This window comes from Atta colombica, unplaced genomic scaffold, assembly GCF_001594045.1.
Source record: "Atta colombica isolate Treedump-2 unplaced genomic scaffold, Acol1.0 scaffold11, whole genome shotgun sequence".
Lineage (NCBI taxonomy): Eukaryota > Metazoa > Arthropoda > Insecta > Hymenoptera > Formicidae > Atta > Atta colombica.
This window is the reverse complement of record NW_017259195.1, coordinates 966,973-984,617: the sequence shown is the minus strand read 5'-3', so window position 1 is coordinate 984,617 and position 17,645 is coordinate 966,973. Positions and strand designations below refer to the sequence as shown.

The window sequence follows — 17,645 nt, the reverse complement described above, 5'->3', positions numbered from 1 at the left end:
ATATGTGTATATATATGTATATATATTTATATATAAATTGACAAACAGATGATGTGCTTTTTATGGAGTAAATCTCTTTTAACACAGAGACATAACCTTTTAATATAATTACAAATTAAAAAATATTGACGCACGGTATATGTAATGTATATATTCTTCGCCTATGATCTTCAAATCTCATTGCTCAGAAGAAGAACTTAAATGAACTTATTACAATTTACTAAGATTTAATTATCTTAGATATTAAACGAAAATTACAAGCTGTTGCAATATATATATATAGCTTCATGACCGATCACTCGAATACGTTTTCAGGCGAAAGTATTCAAAAAATGCTAGCCAATCTGCCAGCTAAAAGAGCCACAAGGAAGGTTCTGCAGGACAGCATGATGCGATCGCAGGGTCGACTTCGTAACGTAAGTAATTTAATAGTGCAGAACAATGTCTATCTTCACCTCAATAATATATTCAATCAAAATTGGATTGATATTGAATCATAAAGGCGATAGAATCATAATAGCCGACTAATTTAAGGATGTTGACAGCGTAATATCTAATGGGCTCTTCTATGTAAAGATTTTATAATAATACAATTAGATATTCTTCCGATGAAATTATTTCGATAAAAATCACGTCAGAATATGAAAGTCATATTATGTCATATTACATAATATCAAAATGAAAATTGTTCAATGAAAAGCTACTTGAAATATCTTTCTTGATCTATTGTTAATAATTAGTTTCAATTACATTTCAATTTGTATTATTCGAGAAAATCATACAATTTCCTACTGGCAAAAAATTAATATAAACGGGGCATAATAAATGAGATTGATTGAAATCGTAAATATAGTTTGACGTAATTTTGTGTGTTATGAAGACAAATTACATAAGTAATGAAACATTGTACCGCCGGACAATCTGAGTAACGCAAATATGCTAAATAATTATGAAAAATTCGAGATTCGTCGAAATAAAACGTTATTGCCTTGCGTGATTCGTCGCACTCGAGCGAAGGCATCGATTAGTTGACATACGTGCTTGTTGAAGTACACAATTCTATGATCGTGCACACAGTCGTGCAGGCAAAGCGATTTTTATATTATAACGTTGTATCATTTTATTTTTCTTTCATTAAAAATGCTGCTTTTCTTGCTTTAATACTTTTTGTACTTCTATCTTTATACAAAGATAAATTGTAAATAAAAATATAAGATGAAAATGTTATTAAGTTTCTAAAGATAAAAGCTTTAAATTTTATCTCGATAATAATGAAACTGAATTTATCAACACAAAAGCTGTAGTGGCATCTTTGGACTTTGTTGAAATAGGTGCAAACCAAAACAAGGCCTTGTATAATCGGTGACCCGAACTCGTCCCGAATCTCACGCAACAAAGCCGCTCTGCGGAATAAACTGCTGAAGAATGCCAAATCAATTCAGCGGAATCGCTGTCGAAGTGACAACATCGCCGCGGTAATCGAGAGCGTCGTGAGGAAGTGTCACGAAACTGAAAAGAAATCGGATAGTGATGTCGACAAAACCGCCGAAATTGAGAACGAGGATAAGAAAAATGCCAAAGAGATGAACGAAGGTTCATCGAAGGCAACCAGCAAAGCTTTGGATCAGAATGATAGAATTATTCGACCGAAAGTTGGACGACCTAAGATTCTCGGCAAGAAGAGGAATGTGAAAAATCCACAACTTCAAAGCAAAAGCAACAAGCTAGTAAAAGCGATGGGCAAGTTTGCGAAATTTAAGAATGATACTACATCCGAGACGAAGGGCGAAGGCGAGGAGACATCCTCCCCAAAGAGTATACCAAAGAACGCAAAGACGACACTAAAAACAATTGACAAAGATGACGTCAATGCCGATAATAAAAAGATATCGACAATTTCTGGAATAAAAAATAAAAACAAATTGACGCACAACATATCGAAGAGAAAACGTCCTGTGGATCCGGTGGCATCCTTGAATGCTTCTATCAAGGCAAAATCACAGTTACGAACGCAGGATGGTAAGTTCGCTCGCAATCCAAACAAGAATTTGCAGGCGAAATCGTCCGAAGAGAAAACAGACAACGGAAAATACAAGACTACCGACTGGATCGAAATTAAACCCAAGCTGAAAGCAGCGCAGAAGTTGAAAAAAATTGGGATCCAGCTGCCACGAAGAGTCACTCGGTTATCATCGGATAGCGACAAGATGCCGACTTTGGAACCAGTCGTACAGATCGTTTCCTCCAATGAGGAATATGCCGATAAATCGGTGAACGATTTACCTATCTTGTCGCCAGTAACATCATCGGGTTCTCTTCAGGATCAAAAGGCATCTCGAATTTCCACAAAGTGCATTTTAAAGGAAAAAGAGGAGAATATTGAGGCTAATGCCGATCTCGAAGTTGTTCTTGAAAAAAGAAAAAGGAGGCAGAAATCAATGAGAGGAAGAAAACCGAAGGAGGAAACGAAAGACATAGTGAAGCGGAAGAAGACTAGTATAATTGAAGAAAACAAAATTTCCAAAAATAACGCAGTAATATTAAAAAATGATAAAACGAAAGGCAGAAAGAGTTTACCGGTCTTAAATGCTAATAGTAGTGAAAATAACAAAGAAGAAATATCGAAGAAAGAGGTAATTGCCAAAAAAGATTCTAAGCCTAAAAAAGAAGAAGCGACGAAGGAAACTCGAAGCAACTCGAAAACCAGAGTAAACAAGGATTTCGTGAAACTGTCGGACATTCCATTCGAGGTGAAGAAACTACTGTATTCGGCTCAATGTATTCTCGATAAGGACGATCTCTTGAGCACACTAGAACTCGCATCTAACGATTCAAAACGCAATCTAAGGCAATTGGCACCAAGATCGAAAGTGCTTCAAGTGAATAACAAGAAACCGCGAGAACTAGATGACGAATCAGATGGCTTGAAAGATAAGAAGGAGAAGATTGAAGCAATTAAAAAATCATCCAGAAAAAACGCTGAGAAGAAGGATGACGATAAGCTAACGAAAATGAGCCTAGAGAAGGATTCAATTAGCAACGCGATTGCCAATGTAGCGCAAAACGAAAGAAATCAACAAGGTAAAAGAGACAGAGCAGTGAAAACGAAGGAAATTACGATTGATAATTCCGATATGAAAAGTAAAATCGATGGCAGACAAACGAGAGGATCAGTGAGCGATGTCAAGAACGAGCCTTCCTTAGAAATTATAAACGATAGTCTTCGAAAAGGCAGATCTTTGCTGGGAAAACGTCGCAGTCGTAACAAATCGCTCGACAAAGATGAAGAAAACTTGCATGTATCCAAAGCACAGAGTAGCGAAAATGCCTCGTCGAGCGGAAAGGAAAAGCTCGGGGAAGTTGTCGATAAAATTTCTAAGAAGGAAATTGAAGGTGAGAGTGATAAAAATTCTGATGATCACTTAGATTCGACAGTAGTGAATATCAATTTAAGTCACTTGCAATCGGAGACGAGTAACCTGTCCATTGACAGTGGTAAGGAAAACTCTTTGGAAACATCCGTGAACGTTCACAGTAAACTGAAAGTAGGAAGACCCAAGAAGTCATGGGGCGCACGTCGCGAGAAATCATTGAGGAAGAGGTCCTTAAACAATGTCATCGGTATTCTGACGGAGGGCATGAATATCCCTGCGGAGGCGCAGCAGAACGTGCAAGTGCTCACGGTTCAGACTAGTTTGGACAATCCGGATAGGTTGGCGCGGAACGGAAGCGCTCAACAACCAAACAGTGGTGAGGGCGACGTGATCATGGTAGACGCAGCATTCAGTGAGCTGTCGGCCCTCCCCAAAAGCGAAGAGAAATCCATAAAGAACGAAACTATTACGGCAACGAGCACAACTGATAGCTCTCATGCAGACAATGAGAAGAATGCTTGTCCTGATGAAGCACAACTTGAAACCGTCGTCACCGATGGAAAAGTCGATGTATCGTTGAGAGTTACAACTACTAAGGCGTGTTCGCCAACCAATGACATTATCCTCGATTTGTCTAGAAGGAAACCCAAGGGTAAAGGCTCTTTCTTAGAGAAAATTGTGTCGAAGATAGCCAAGCAGAAAGATGCTTTGCTAGAAGGTGAGGTAGGTTCTTTGCTTGATACTGCAGCCGATGAGTTGACTAGCATTCTCGATGAGGTCGGACCCACCTTGACTGATAATGCGGAGGGTACAAATTCCGACGAAGCAAATCATGCCTCAGAGAACAATAAAAGTGTAACAGTTACATCCGCTGACAAAGAATTGCCGATGATTGTAGAACCTGAAATTCAAGCATTGGAAAACGAGAAAACCAATGTTGAGAGCGCGGTTTCCAAATGTTCAATGGATTCTTTGGAGATATCAGACAATCTTGAAAAAAATTTGGTAACAAAGGCTGAAATTCAAAGTGAGAATCAATTTAAAGCAGATAATGCTTCAAACGAGATAAAGAATAACGATGACTTGCACAGAAAAGTGAGTTCTATTGAAAAAAATGTTGAAAATAAATCAATGATAAATAAAGAACCAGTTATTCCAATAACAATTTCAAATGAGAATCTTGCATCATTAACCGATATTTCAATTTCTTGTTCGTTAATTACACAAAAAGAAAATTTAGAAAAACCTGAAAGAAAGAAAGGCGTTACAAAATCCAGAAGAAAATCCAACAAAAGATCACTGGACGCAAGATCTAAAAATAAGAAAAAATCATTAGAAATCATCGAAGATCGCACAGAAGAAAATGCGCAGAAAAAACTTGGATTGAATGACACATTTAAGTCCGATGTTGGAAATGAATTTTCAAAGAAAGACGATAATGTAGAGACTTCAAACACAGATATCGAAAAGTCGAAGCTGCTTCAATATAGTAAAAGCGAAATTCTCAAGGACAACTTAAAGTCAACAAATTTAGAAAAGAATCTCACGAAAGCTAATAATGAATCAAATTTAGAAAAATTCACCGATTTTTCAGAAATCATTTGTGAAAATACAAAATTAATGGCGAGCCTTGAAAAATCCCTTGACAAAATAACTTCTGATGAAAATACTGTTACCAATGATCAGTCGACAGAATCAATCGAGAAAAATACTGATTTTTCGATATTATCTTCAGAAAAAAGTGTTGAGTGTAAAAAATCTGTAAATAGAAATAAAAAAAAGAATCGAGTTAATTCGAACGGATCTAGGCGTAAATCGAAAAGAAAATTGAAATCTGTCTTATCAATAACTCCTTCGAATGATGCTACTATAAACATCCTCCAAACTTCTGTAGAACTTATAGATGAAACAGAAGAGATACCATCTTCGTCGACCATTGCGAGAGAATCTTTAGAATCAACTGATATACAATCGATAAAAATTGGGACCATTAGCGACTCAGACGTTCCTTTAGGAAATTTCTTGCATTCAGTAGAAATAGTGCCCGAGAAATATAAAGAGACACAAAATACAGACTTAAATTCAAGTCTCGTTAATTCGATACCTTCAAAAACAATGGAGAAACGTGATGCAAAAAAGAAGTTATTGGCTGAGGATCTGGAACTATTGGAAGACAAGTCTGCTAAAGTTGTTTTGAAACTCAATAATGAATCCAGCATCGCTGATACTAATGAGCGATTATCTGTTAGCTTAGAACATTTCAAAATACCGGAAGTGAAGGATCTACCGCAGAGTGCGAAAAAACGAGGCCCGAAAAAGAAGTCGCAATCCGAGGATGATCGCTGGAACAGCGGAAGCGTTTCCGAAAAGTCTCGAACGAATGAGAAACTCATGGAGATTGGCGAGATATCTAATTTGATCGAAGAAAAAGTCGAAGAAGAAATAGAGAAACGTGTTATTGGAGAAGAATCGAGTACGAAGAAGCTTGGAAGATCGAATTCTTCAGGGTCCATCGGTCTCGCTCCCAAGACAAGATCTATGTTTAAGAGAAAAACACAGCTGTCAAACGAAGACCTTGCTGATTCCAACATTCGAAATCAGAATGCCGAAAGCATGGACGATTTGTCCGAAAGCTCGTGCGTTAGCGAGTCCAGCTACTTTAGGAAGAAGCGATTCGCGAAGAAAAAGAGAAAAGAGGAGACAATAGTTGATAGCACTCGAGTCGATGCTTTTCTCATAGATTCGACAGTTCTGAAAAGCAGTAAGCAAAATCCGAAAAGGAAAACCAAATCATTGCTTGATGAGCATCTTAATTTGTCTGACGTGGATGACATTGACATTCCAATGGACATCCAAGCTTCATTAGAAAATATGGAAGCCTTGGAAAAAATTGAACGAGAGTTTGAACTCACTGAAAAATCTTTGGATCCACAAAACGAAGGCACAGACAAATCAACGGATGATACAGAGAATAAAGATTCGCATGCCTCTTTAGAAAGACCAGCATCTAATAATCATTCTTTAGATAATCCGGTTACCCCGAAGAAACGCGCGGGAGGCAATTTTGTGGTGGTGCACACAAAAACCGGTGAGATTTTGATTGTGGAGAAGAAAAAGAAGCTAACGAAGGAAGCGGCGAAGTTTTTCTGCGACGTATGCGCTACAAGCTTCACTCGTAAGAGCTCTCTAAAGAAACATACGTTGTCACAGTCGCATTTATCACAGTTGACAAAATCCACCAAAGACAAAGACGAGTCTGTTAACAGCAATACGTTCGAGAATACTGAAGAGGATGACAACGAATGGAATAATCCAGAGAATGATCAACAGACGAAGAACATTCTAGAAGACGTTCGATCTCATGAAACCGATCAGAAGTCTTTGGAGTTAGACGAGAGCTTTGTTCCTTACACAAATAGTACAGAATTAACGAAATCTCTTGTGGATCTCGGAACGAGGCAGATGTTGGAAGATAAACTGCTGGACGAAGAGATTTGCAAGATTACTGAAAACATGAGCCATGATGAATACGTTTTAACTGATCAAGTGACACCGGAAGATCCAATGTTGTCATCAACGCCGATCAAAGCTCACCATAAAAATCAGGAGGATTCAGGACGAGGCAAAAACAGTGACAAGAAGCAGAATAAGTCGAAGAAAAGAAATCTGGCAGAAGAACATTTGCTCTTGGATTCTCCTAAATTAGAAAATTCTAAAATTGACTCGGACGAGCTTCCGAAACCAACCAATGATGTCATGCGAATTTCCTCGCCATCTTGTGATCATTCTTCGACAAAGGAAATAATGGAAACGGAAAAAATCGAAGATATTTCTAAAGAATGTGTAGATAACGTTAAGACGAAAAATCAATCAGAATTAATTGTTACATCTTTAAATGAAGAAACAATTTTGAAATCAGTATGTGATATTGATGGGAAAATTGACCAGCAAACAGAATCCACGAAGACTACGAAGAAAACACTAAAAAAAATCTCTAAAGTTTATAACGAGGAAAAAGAAGAGATCTCAACTTTAACTGAGAATCGTTTCAGTCTAAGACCTAGAAGAAGTAAAAATATTCAGCATTATGAGGAGTCTGATATTGAAGTTGATATATATTTTATGGATACTTCCATGGAGATTAACAGTGATGAGATAGAAAATAGCCGTGATGCGCAAAAGAAACAGAACGAAGTAGAAGAAGAAACTAATAGAAATATACTACAGGATAGCTACACTGACGATAAAAGTTCTCAGGATGTAGAAGTCGCAAAGTCGAAGATAGACTCAACGAACGGTACTAAAAAAAAGAAACGTGGAAGACCGAGGCTTAAAAATCGAATTATTTCGAATTCTAGTTCAGCTCTCGCGAATCTCGAAGTTAACGGAAACGATTCTGTCGCTACGACTAATCTTGATGAATCAAAAATTGAGGATCAAAAATTAAATTTGGATACCAAAGAGCGTTTAGATAAAATCAGCAAGCCATCACATATTGATGCAAATGCCCAACCTAAACGAAGTCGGGGCAGACCTAGAAAAAATCCTATATCCATTACAAATAATTCTTCAATACAAGCAGATAATTCGAGTGCTTCCGAATTGACGAAATCAAATTATGATGAAATGAAAGAAAAGGCAGACGTAATTGAATCATGTTCCAAAATGATTATCGAAGAAATCACATCGATCAGTTCTTTGATACCGAATGCAGAATCTTCATCTGCCGTTCAAGATCATACTACAGAATCAAATTTATCGGAAACGAAAAAAGATTTATTAAATACTGAAGATATTCAAAGCCTCGAGCTAAACATTTCCAAAAATCAATTGGCGCAGAGAATAGAACCTACGAATATTGCGATAGATGACACCGTACTCGCATGGAATTGCGAGAATGTGCTTACCTCTAACATTCCATCAGAAAAAGTCGAAATATTGCCATCAGAAACAAATACATATGTTAACGATGCAAAATGTGTGCTAGAAGAACAACAAAATGATACGAATGTGAATATTTTAACACTAACGACCAAATTATCAACCGAGTTTCCATCACAAATTACCGAACAGATATCGATTGATGATTTGAAATCGGCTGAATCAAAACCAATCGAATTCGACAACAATGAAAGCTTCGAAATTCCAAAATCAACAGACATTTTAAAAGAGAAACAAATAAAGTCAAGAGAGGAACTTCCCGAAGAAGAAGTTCCCAAAGCAAAATTGTTGTCATCAGAAGATGAGGATAAAGCGTTAGCCGAAGACAATAAATCTCTTCTCGCAAATTTCCACAAATCTCAGAAGGTAATAAATGATTCTGGGAATGATAGCACTTGCGATGAAAGGACAATTCGATTGGAATTTACCAAGAAATTATCCAGAAAGTCAACGAGTAAAGAACGAGAAATTGATCGTAAAAGATTGAAAACATCTAAGGATAAAAAGAAAAAAATCAAAGTCGCTGAACTGTCGAGTGACAGCGAGAACGAGGATGACAGACTCGAATCTGCTGCTTCGAGTAAGAATAAAATTGTGAAGAGTGTGTTTGGCCGAGTATTTGGTGGCGAGAAAGCGGACAAGGTGAAAGAAGTACTGAACGATTGGGTATCGCGATCAGAAGACGACTCGGATATATCTAGAAGTGCTTTGGATGCGAAATCCTATTTACGTGGACTGACAAAGTTCTCTGAGAATGGACACAAGAAAGAAAAGAAATGCCACTTTGGCTGTGAAACAAAGAAAGATACTGAGCGATTATCCAAAAAGAAAGGAAACGAGAAGTGCGACAGTGAAGTTCACGGAAAAGCGAAGAATCGAAAGAAGCGAGAGAAGGATATCGAATCGATATCTGAGGATCGTATCGGCTCATCTATCAATCCGGCCAAACGAAGATATAGAGAGAGCAAGATCAGAGCGGACGAGAAGATTCTAAGAGCTTTCAATGATGAGTTATTGACGATTTCGGATGAAGATAACAAGATTAAAGAAATGCACAATCAGATTAATAATGAATTGAACGATAAGGAAACAAGGAAACACCATGAAAAAGACTTAAATAAGGAGCGAACGAAGAATAAGAATTTGATCTCTGAAAATTGGGAAAGTTTTCGAGTCGAACACAACGTTCATGGAAAATTGAAAAATAGTTCCAGTCATCGTAAGAAACAAGATGCTAAGGAGCATTCTTTGTCACCATCGCAATTCGAATCCAAATACAGGTGGAGAGAGAGCAAGACCAAAGCCGGCGAGAGGATCTGGAGAGCCTTTGACAATGAGATTTCATCGTGCCTTTCCAACGATCAAAATCTTAACGAATTTCACGAAATTTCTAAGGAGCAACAGATCGAGTTCTACGAATCTGAAGACCCGAATTGCTCGGATAATTCGAAGAGTGTCAAACAAAAAGATGACGAAGCTTGGAAAAACGTCAGTTCAATAAATCACGAACAGAGTGTAGTGCACAGTGGACGCGGGAGATCCAGAAAAAATTCGAACAGTCGCAAGAAACAAGATTTCAGTCTGATTAAAATAAGTAAGACAAAAACCAACAAAAGGATTTTGAAGGATTACGAGTTATCGATCCCTTCGAGAGATCGAGAAACGAAAAACGAAATGCAAAACGATCAAACTATGTTATTGACAAGTGAATCGAGGAATCGATCGAAAACTTTGATCAAAGATAGCTCTTACGAGTTCTTCTACAGCGATTCAGTTGTTTCGAAGCATGTGAAAGACCAAGATAATTTGTTGACACATTTGGATCGGTCAACAAGTTCTAGGAAAAACAAAAAAAGGATTATCAATGAAGATTGGAAATATTCAGTGAGGAATCTAAAATTTGATCTGGATGATGATCAGCCAACCGAGAAGGAAATTGGACACAAGGAAGAGGATACAATATCATCGCGTAGTTGCAGCAGTTTAGCAGTCGAAGAACTAAGAAGGAAGAATCAATTAGTCGATCTTGATGATTCTCAGATGAATCGAAAGTCTAATAACAATGATAACGACAATGAGGAGGATGATGACAACGAGGAAGATGACAGTGATCTCGAGCAACGAAGAATGTCACCATTCTACGCTCGCGAGACTCCCGATAACTCCATAGAAAGCAGCTCCGAGGAAGAGGAGGAGGAAGAGGATGGCGAGGAAGAAGAGGAGGAACGCGTAATGTACGAGGATAATTCCAGAAAGACAAATCCTAGCGAATTCTCTGGGGAGAAGATTATAATCAGATCGCCATCTTCGGGTCATAGATCGGATGTGGTAACGATTGCACCCACAGACGCGATGGAGGACAATGCTTTAGACGTACCAAGAGAGATCGAGTCAACGACGGAACTGCGGCAAGGCAAAATCCTTAATTTCGACGAGGAGCTCTTCGTGGAATGTTGCTCGAGATTGAAAGCTACGAGCGAGAACGAGTTGAGAGGTGCAAAGAAGATTAAGCTCGATCATACAGAATCATATCACAGGCGAGATGATCAATCGCAAGGATTCAGAGTCAATAGAGATCGATGGAGAGACGTGGAGAGTCAAAATAGTCTTGGTAGTCTTTTGGAGTCAGTGAATCAAGTGAGTATTACATTAGACATTTTTCTACTTGGATAGCTTATTAATATATAATTAATAAATCGTTAATAAATTAGTTATTCTGTACACAAGATAAATGTAATATTGTTTATCTAATTCGTTTAGTGTATGAAGTAAATAAATATAAATCTTTTAATGATAAATCGATCAACGATAAATTATGAAATTATTTAAAATTATGATTATATATTTATTTAATTACTTATTAAATTAAGTGAAATCTTTTGCTATTAAATTGACTTGATTAATTGGAGAAATCATTAACTTTCAGTTCTGAGTAAATAGAGTTATAAATTTTAAATATGGTTTGTATACAATTTACAACTAAAAATAATTATTATAATTGTATTCTATTATATATAAGTATTTAATAAAACTAAAACTTTTATACTAATCTTTTAAGAATTAAAAACACGATTACAAAGAAAAATAAATACAATGTAAAATATGTTATTTTGGAAATTCTAGTTGCTCGGTGAGGAGATGTACAACAGCCATGACAAAAGTTATCGAACACGTGGTAGCGAACGATCGAGCAGATCGGCCAGTCCAGATACGTCGCGAATCGACAATCTTGGCTACGAGGACAGTTTGGACGTAGCTTTTGAGCACAATAACAAACTACGAGATAAGATCCAACAACGCATGAGAGAGAGCGAGAATCTGATAGCCAATACGTTCGGCCAGAAGATCAACGACAATAATCATCCTGACGATGACAAGCGAGATAGTGTTGGGAATTCTTATTCCTCGAGTATTCACGAACATGAACAGCTGCCTACATCGGTCGCGTCGAATAGAGAGCTGGAGTCCTCACCGAGCCATAAAAACAAGATGAATTCGACTCTAGGTGGTTTACACAAGGCACTATCCAACTTGTTGCATAGCAACGGCAAACATGATCATAAGTGAGTATCTCAATACTCAAATCTATGCGTAATATTTATATTGTAAATATTTTTATTGTATATGGTCGTATAGTGAATAATTTTGAGAAAACAAATTAATATTCTATCAACATAATAGAAGTGTATTATAATAATGAACTTTTCAGTTGGATATGAATAAGTTTGATAAGTTTAATGAGGTTTCGAACTCAAGAAAGACAAAGGTTCTCCAAATTCATAAGTACTTCATGAAAATAAATTGTAGCTGTCGTTTATAAACTTAGTCATATCGAATTTTTATTCTTTTGCTAGTATAATCTTGATTTGTTTTCTTAACATATTTCACAAAAGACTTAGTGCATTATTCTATTTTATGATGCTATATATAGATGTTAATATTTTAATACGTTCTTCTAAAATTCTGTCTTGATATAAAAGCATAAAAAGATATTCGAGAGTAATAGAATGCATATGACGAGACTTCAATGATTAAAAATATTTTGTAGGATGGCTCACGTATCAAAGCATATTTTTCAGTTTCGCCTCGGTTCGACACCTGTTGATTGTTCGTTTATCTGCTGTTTATCTGCTTGCGTGGCCTATACGTTTTGTTTTCCGATTCTTCGATTACGCTAAACTAGATGAAGCGTATGATTGGCGCATATTGGCTAGTCATTTTTTTTCTCTGAAAAAATAATATTTGTGATTAATCTTTTCAGAGACAAAAATCAAGCTTTATTGTACAACGTTTTAAACTATATAAGTACTGCACACAATCCACATCTGGCAAATGTTATCCTCTGTCTTCTTCACTTGGGCTGAAATTATTCGAGCTTGATGCTCGATTTTCACTAAAGATGATTGAGAGACTATCGTCGAACGATGCTCATTTATTCGTGTTGCGTATTGATCCGTTTTCGTCACTCCACTCTGTACGCGATGAACGATCTTTCCCTTAACAGCATCAACATGTAGCGCTTTGCGATACATTGAATTTAGTATATAACACGTAAAATACAGCGAACACATATGTATTCCATGTTTATTATCCTCCTAATTTATTTACTATTAAATATATTTTCCCGAAAATTTCCTTTGTTTAAAGAAAGGAAAATATACTTGTAATTACACTTTTCCTATAATTTCCAAAAATGGAATGAAGAGATATTTCCACAATAATCAATATATATATATATATTAATTTAGATTCCATATTGACTCCAAAAGAAGCAATTTATTAGAATTAAAAGATCAAGAAATGATACTCATTATGTATGTCATACATAAAATTTATTACAGTAACATGTTTACTTTAGCTGTGAGCTATGTGTGAATTTTAAAAACAATTTTATTGTATAATTTATTACCGTTAGTGATAAAATTTTCTCTGTTTGCTATATTCGTTTTTATTCTCTGCGGTAATTACCCGAATAACAATGAATTTCCATTAATTATTAATGAATCCATTATTAAATCTACAATTACTCTATAAAACTGTTTACAAAATATTTTTCAATTATATGTTTTGTTAATCGATATACTGTTGAAAAATATTGTTATAAAATAATTCCTCGCTTGTTTTCTTCATTAAAACTTGTATAATAAGTTATCAAGAATGCAGGATCTTTTAATAGATGTAATTACAGTCATCTATTTTCATATTTTCTATACAATTAACCACACGATCATACATTTAATAACGAATCTCGCTATCGATGTCTGAACAATCATTTATTGCTTAATAAAGTTATAAAAAGTTGTTATAAAATAAACCTATTTTATTTTGCAGCGGTTCCGCTCCGATGAAGCTGTTGGCGGAATTGGCTTGCGCTCGAGCTCCGACCTCCACGTTGCCGGAGGATACCACGAACAGTAATAAGAATTATCAATCGGTGAAAATGGTCGCGGCAGCAGTCGCTGCAGCAGCTGCAGCGGCGGCTGCGATAGCGGACAAGGACACCTCGACTACCTCTAAGAAGCCAACGAAGGATTCAACGATAACGTTGAAGAATTCGCCAACAAAGAAGACGAGGAACCCTATTAAAGAACTGTTCGAGCGCAAGAAGGAAATAAACGATAGAAAGCAACATGAACGCTCGAAGACTTTCATTGAATTAAACATGCAGAAGCAACGCAAGTCGAAGAAGAGCAAAAAGCAGCAGCAGCGGGAGTTCCCATTGATCCGTAGAAGTGAACATTATGGCCTAGTGGAGAAGAAGAAACGTCGCGATTCTCTCGATCGGAAAGGAGAAACAGAGAGAATAAAGGATGTGTACGAATTTGATGAGGAGGAGAGCCAAATGGCGCCCACTCTAGGTAGCGTGATGTCTTATAGGAGCCAAATCGACAAAAGTTACGACACCAATTGGTCAAGGATAAAGAATACCGATGGGAACTTAGATACTGTCTTGCAGAACGGCAAGACGAATTATGTCGCGAACACTAAATTGGACGCTATAATCCACCGTAAATTCCAAGAGTTGGAGAAGTTTGCGCCAAAGACAAAAGGCGCCCTGAAGTCGTTCCAGAGCGAGGAGCAGCAACAGCAACAGCAACAAATTATCGAAACAGTTACCGGACCAATGGACGAATTTGTGGAAAGGAAGCAACGCATGAAACGGTCTATAGAGCAAGGCATCAAGCAATCTGGCAAGATCAAGAAACGAGGTAAAAGTTCGAAGAAGCGAGTAAGAAACGCATGGTATGAGAACGATAGTTCGGACGAGTTCAGAACGGCTGCGAAAACGGAAGATATTGGCGTTGGTATTTCAAAAAGTCAACGCTCGTGCTCGAAAGGCAAACAGAATCTCTTTGCGGAGTTATCGACATCATCCGAGAGCGAATACGAACGTGACAACGTTGATTATATGTTCGCGAACGAGCAACGTTCATTGAAATTGAAGAAGAGTTTGAAAAAATCGCTCGATGTTGACATCGACATCGATGAGACGGATGATCAATGCATAGTCAATGAACCTGAATTCGACAATGAAGCTCAAGTAGCAAATGATTGGAATCAAGCAGTGGAGGAAGTACAGGAAGATGCTATGAAGAACAATCACGACGTCGCGAAATCAGAATCAGAAATGTCAGATCATTCTTTGGTGATAGATGAAAGAAAGATGATCGACGAGGCGAGGAACAGCGATGACGATGCGGATAATCAGTACGAAAGAACGTTTGAGCTGGATGATTTGTATAGAGAAGACAGCTCGGATGAAGAGACAGAAGTTGAGGAGAACGAAGAGCCGATGACCAAAGAAGTGAAGGACAACAGACCTGAAAAGCAAACATTAGATGAAAATGCAACTTTGCAGACGAAACTTACTTCTACGATCATGAAAGACGATTGTGCGTCAGAAATGATTTCTTTGGAAGAAGCCTTGGATTTTCTAGATCGGCATGAGAATCTCGAGCCCAAAGCTGAGAATGCACGTGCAAAGAACATCGTCAACGGCATTATGGATGAAACTTCTAACGACAGAATTGTTAATGAGGAAATGGAGAATAAATGTCCAAGCCCAGAAATGCGAGATGAGAAAGAGGAACCGGATGACGATGTTCCAGCTTTGCCCGAGAAACTATCGAGTAATGAGAAACCACAGAAAGAATCCGATCACAATCTCCCTCTTCATGTATTTCTCAGCAGAAAGGTACAAGAATCAAAGAAGAGAAAGCAACAGCAGTTAGATAAATTACGAGAGGAGCAAGAAAGGATACTTATGGATTTTCAGCCAACCAGAAGACAAAGAAAGTGTGCGATAGGTAAACAAGGTCTGCTAGCGGAAATAAGTAGCTCGGACGAGGAATCGTATGTGAGAGATAACAGCAGGAAAGGTAGTGATCATGACAAGTCGCGGAAGAAAAGGGAATTGAAGGAAAAAAGAAAAGAAAGGTACCTCGAGAAAAAGCATGAGCAGATGATTGCTAAAGAGCAAAAAGCAATCGAGGAAGAAATTCTGCGAGAGGTTGGCAAGAGAAAAGAGAACCTCGCACAAAACGATAATATTGCATTGAATACTGATGTCGTGGAAACAGTCGTCTCCGAACAAATTCAGAGGAAAAAACATCAGACAAAGGAGAAATATAAGAAAAGTGGCGACGAGAGTATTGAGGAAAATGCAATGTATATTGATCAGTCTTTCCTTGATAGCTCAGAAGACAATCATAACAAACCAGATCGTGCTTTCTCCACTGCGGAAAGTAATACAGAGAATGACCACTCATCAACTTCATCAAAACGAAAGAAACTCGCGAAATCGCCAACGAAGTCGAAGAAAATTTCCAAACCCGAGAACGGAAAGATCTCAACGAGTAAGAGAAGTAAAGAGTCAACCGCAGAGAAAATCAAGAAGTCCACAAGCAACAAGGATTCTAAAGAGCGCAGATCGTCCAGTGGAAAACGTGATTCTGACGACGAGGAGCTAAAGACCACTAAATCATGGAACAAAGTCGAGGAAGGTGTCGGGGTTGCAATTGGTCGACATAAACGCACTGCTGCTCTTCAATTATACTATTGGTCCAGTTCAAGCGATGAGGAGGAGGCGCCAGAACCGATTCCGGTGCCCGAAGAGGAGGAGGACGATCGGCAGGAACAGCACGGATGGATAGTAGGCGACTCCCACAAGAAAATGATCACAATGCTGGCGATGGAGAAGCAGCTGAAGGAAAAACGACGTAGGAGCGAGGACGACTTCGAGCCTGGTAAGGCGAAGAGCAAGAAGCATAGGAACAGCACTTCTTGATACGTGTTTCATGATTAAAATTCAATCGAATCTGCGCGACGAATAGACGCAATGAGACTACGATATTCTGACAACATAAACTGAAAGCGAGAAAGTGAAGGCTAGAAGGATTTCCATGTTTGTCTTTATGAGAATTTATTACGTTCTATATCTTCCACGGTAATTACTTGTGGCAGATCTGTTTAGGTAGATAAAAATACAATGGATAAGTGTGATCTACGATCAAAAAAGTATTTGTTGTGTTCGATCTTTTTTCTTCTTTTCTTTATTAGCGAATATTGGACGTGATTCAAGTATAAAGAAGAAAGAAAGAAGATATAAAATGTACATAGTTGCTTGGCGTGTAGAGATTAGAGATTAGACGAGTATCCTCCCTCGTTGCAATCTAAGAATTATACATGTATAAATATAAATCGAGCTCTTATAAATACCGGATATAGACTGAACATGAGAAGTAGCAAAAAGTGAAAAGAGCACTCTTAGACAATACTAGGATGTTTGTAACATTTAGTTGTATGTAGGGAAGTCTCCCACATGTGAAACAGGTGAGATGAAAAAATAGGGGGAATCAGTCACAATCGCTTATTTAGGAAAGGACAACGTAAAACCGGGTCCAATCGAGTTTAGCGCTTGTATCAGCTTCTTTCGTGATTTGTAAAACGTATTTCTTGCATATTCTTACATGTTCGTACATATTCTTACATATCGCAGATGAAGTAAGGAAGAAAAACTTCTCACGGGGATAACGTTCGAAGATGAAAATATCGCGTTCAAGGGAGTTTAAATCTTTCGCTAAAGAAAAGAGAAACCTTTTTTGACCTTTTGCACATTATTTTTACGAACTTTATAGATCTCAAAGCTTATGCATGTGTGGCTGACTACTATGAAGCCACGAATTCGCGGAAAAACAGATGCTTTATTAATGTGTAAAACACGAACATTATTTTTTTCCTTTCGTACTCGCCTCGTGCACATAGAACATAAGTATGTAGATTTTCATATATTACGAAAAAATTATATATATATATATATATGTACATATA

The 17,645-nt window shown here is 37.5% G+C and overlaps 1 protein-coding gene across 1 annotated transcript in view; it reads left to right on the top strand.

The window, feature by feature from the left end:
* Window positions 1-16,698, top strand: part of LOC108693813 — a 47,463-nt gene extending 30,765 nt beyond the window's left edge. Inside the window, exons 6-9 of the mRNA XM_018202962.1 lie at window positions 316-416; window positions 1,332-10,952; window positions 11,439-11,878; window positions 13,647-16,698. Coding sequence (XP_018058451.1) covers window positions 316-416; window positions 1,332-10,952; window positions 11,439-11,878; window positions 13,647-16,602 — 13,118 coding nt within the window. The 3' untranslated portion in view covers window positions 16,603-16,698. The remainder of the gene's footprint in view (window positions 1-315; window positions 417-1,331; window positions 10,953-11,438; window positions 11,879-13,646) is intronic.
* Window positions 16,699-17,645: the final 947 nt, after the last annotated feature.